Below are 2,500 nucleotides of genomic sequence, written 5' to 3'. Positions count from 1 at the left end.
CCCTCCAAAAAAACAACATAAACTATAATATCAAACCATTATTTTTTATAATACCCAGATCTGCAGAACCATTGCAGTGGAGAGTTCTATGTGTTCCAGTCCAGGTTAATACAGCTTCAGCCAGCCATTGAAAGAAAAGCCAGTGCAGTGAACAGTATCATGAAGAGTGTTTAGTAAAACTTGGATCGATCTTTAAAAAATGTCCTGCGTTTGTCAACGGTTAAGAATCCCTGATTGGCTGAGAAAGAAGTCAGGTGACCACCAGGTGAGGTAAGAAAAAGTCCCACCATTGCGATGGGGATGAAAATATGTATCAGTTTCTTTTATCCGCTAGTTGTGTTCTGTAGATGTATGTGCGTGTGTGAGTATGTGTGTGTGTGTGTGTGTGTGTGTGACACGACTACACACAATGCACACACATACTCACACACACACACACATACACACACACACACAGACACAGACACAGACACACGTTTGTGGTGAATAGTAAAGTAAAAACACTGCATTGCCAGTTCTCCACTCTCCATGGAGCACAAACACCTCCTAACACAGGTTTCCAGTGGAGTGAAAACTGGATCATAAGATGATGAACGGATGAAAAGAAGAAACAGTTGCTGCCTTATATGTCCATATCTCAGAGAACATCCAAAAGAATCCTTGGGCATGACGTTTTTTTTTTTTTTTTGTTCCATACGTTTCTCTTAAACTATGCATTTTACTGAGAGAAAAAAATACTAAACAAAGATTTCAGTTGCTCTCTTTCTTATTACTATGTGTGTGTGCGTTTCCTTTTTTTGTTTTTCTTATTGACATTTGCATTGGTTTTCTCCTCCTCTTCAATTGTCCACGTAGTTGCTTGGTTTTTCTTGGTTTGAGTAGCTCTCTCTCTCTCTCGCTCTCTCGCGCTCACTCTTCTTCGATCCATCCATTCTCGGTTTGGAAAAAGAGAACAGAGTCCATCCTCTCCCCTCTTCACCTCCCCTCGACCATTTCTCCCAACCCGCCCATCCCTCCCCCCTCTCCTCCCCCCTGGGGACCGTTCAGTCCTGGCCCCTCATCTCTCTGCCTCCATGGCCACGCTGGCCTTCTGCTCTGCGGCCGGGTGGGGGTGGGGGTTGACACTGACGCCCGTGGGCCAGGATGGGGGGTGGTAGGGGTGCTGGGGGCCCTGCGAGGGGGGCTGCCCCTGAGTCCAGTGTCCCTGTGGGCCAGCGGAAGGCGGAGGCACGCCCCAGCTGACCTGTGAGGGGGGCGAGGTGGCCATGGAGGCCATGGGGCTGCTGCTGTTGAAGCTCTCAGACGCCTTGAGGCGAGAGAACATGGTGAGGGCGTCTGGGAAGTTAGGGGGGGTCGCTGGCGTGTTGGCTGGGGTGCACATCTGGGGATAGGAGGACGGAGACAGAGAGAGAGAGAGAGAGAAAAAGGGGGGGGGGTTAGTGGAAAAAATATAGAGAGCATTCAAATACTGCCACAGTACAGTAATATAAAGTATACAGTACTGCCACTACACAGTAATATAAATAATGGCCACTTTCCTAGTAGTGTAATGTAGTGTAATGAGCTTGGCTAAACACACAGACACACAGAGAGAGAGTCAGGCTGAGGGAGGGTGAACAGCAGAGGGAACAGCAGAGTGGGAATGTAGGGGAATCCCATCCACTCTGTCCCAGGGGCCCCTGACGCATTCCTGCCCCAGCCCTGGCCCCTCCCTTTCTCTGTTCCCCAACAATTGTTTGGACTCAGCCTCTCATTGGCTCTACTTCCTCCTAGCAGATGTGAGCCCTGGCATCTCCACCTCCCTCTGCCCCCTCATCCCCTCAAGAGGTTCCCCTGTGCCCCGACCCCCCACGACCCCCTATTGTCCTCTTCTCACTGTTGGCTGCTGATGTGGCGAGCTTTGGGGGGGGGGGGGGGTGTTGGTGAGCAAGGAACATCCCTGCAACCCTGAAGCCAAAAACAACAGCAATCAGCTCCCCTCCTATAGGTCAGAGGGCATGCCATGGACACATAAGCACATAACATCACACTCATTGTGAGAAAAGACACACACACACACACACACACACACCCACACCCACCCACCCACACCCACACACACACACACACACACACACACACACACACACACACACACACACACACACACAAAATCTGTCAGACACTTTGATCCAGGGCCAGCTTCCTCAAAAGGACAGATATAGGCCTACTATTTCTGACCTGAACAACAAGCTATTATACAGACATTAGAAGCAAGAGACCGGCCAGCTCCTCAACTCTCAACTCTCAAAACGGGTCACATGATCAAATACGTTCCAACTATTAAAAACAAAGCTGCAGTAGTCCAAGAAAAGAGACTGTGAGACTCACCGTAGCCAACTAATTGAGCGGGGCCGTCATGAACACTGAGCTACAAACAATTTCTACATTCTTCCACTAGCGTCCTCCACCTTGTAATCAGATGACGGTATCCAGAACATGCCATGCATGCAGGGGGGAG

The 2,500-nt window shown here is 49.6% G+C and overlaps 1 protein-coding gene across 1 annotated transcript in view; it reads right to left on the bottom strand.

Annotated features, from left to right (window-relative positions):
• Positions 1 to 1,057: 1,057 nt before the first annotated feature.
• The window catches only part of ubald1a (UBA-like domain containing 1a), a gene marked incomplete at its 3' end in the record, with an annotated part of 10,172 nt that continues 8,729 nt past the window's right edge, over positions 1,058 to 2,500 (bottom strand). The window contains exon 3 of the mRNA XM_080541501.1: positions 1,058 to 1,381. Within this exon, the coding sequence (XP_080397627.1) occupies positions 1,058 to 1,381 (324 nt within the window). The remainder of the gene's footprint in view (positions 1,382 to 2,500) is intronic.

This window comes from Nansenia antarctica (genome assembly GCF_963989245.1).
Source record: "Nansenia antarctica genome assembly, chromosome: 11".
In the NCBI taxonomy this organism is placed as follows: Eukaryota; Metazoa; Chordata; class Actinopteri; order Argentiniformes; family Microstomatidae; genus Nansenia; species Nansenia antarctica.
This window is presented reverse-complemented; position numbering and strand designations above follow the sequence as displayed.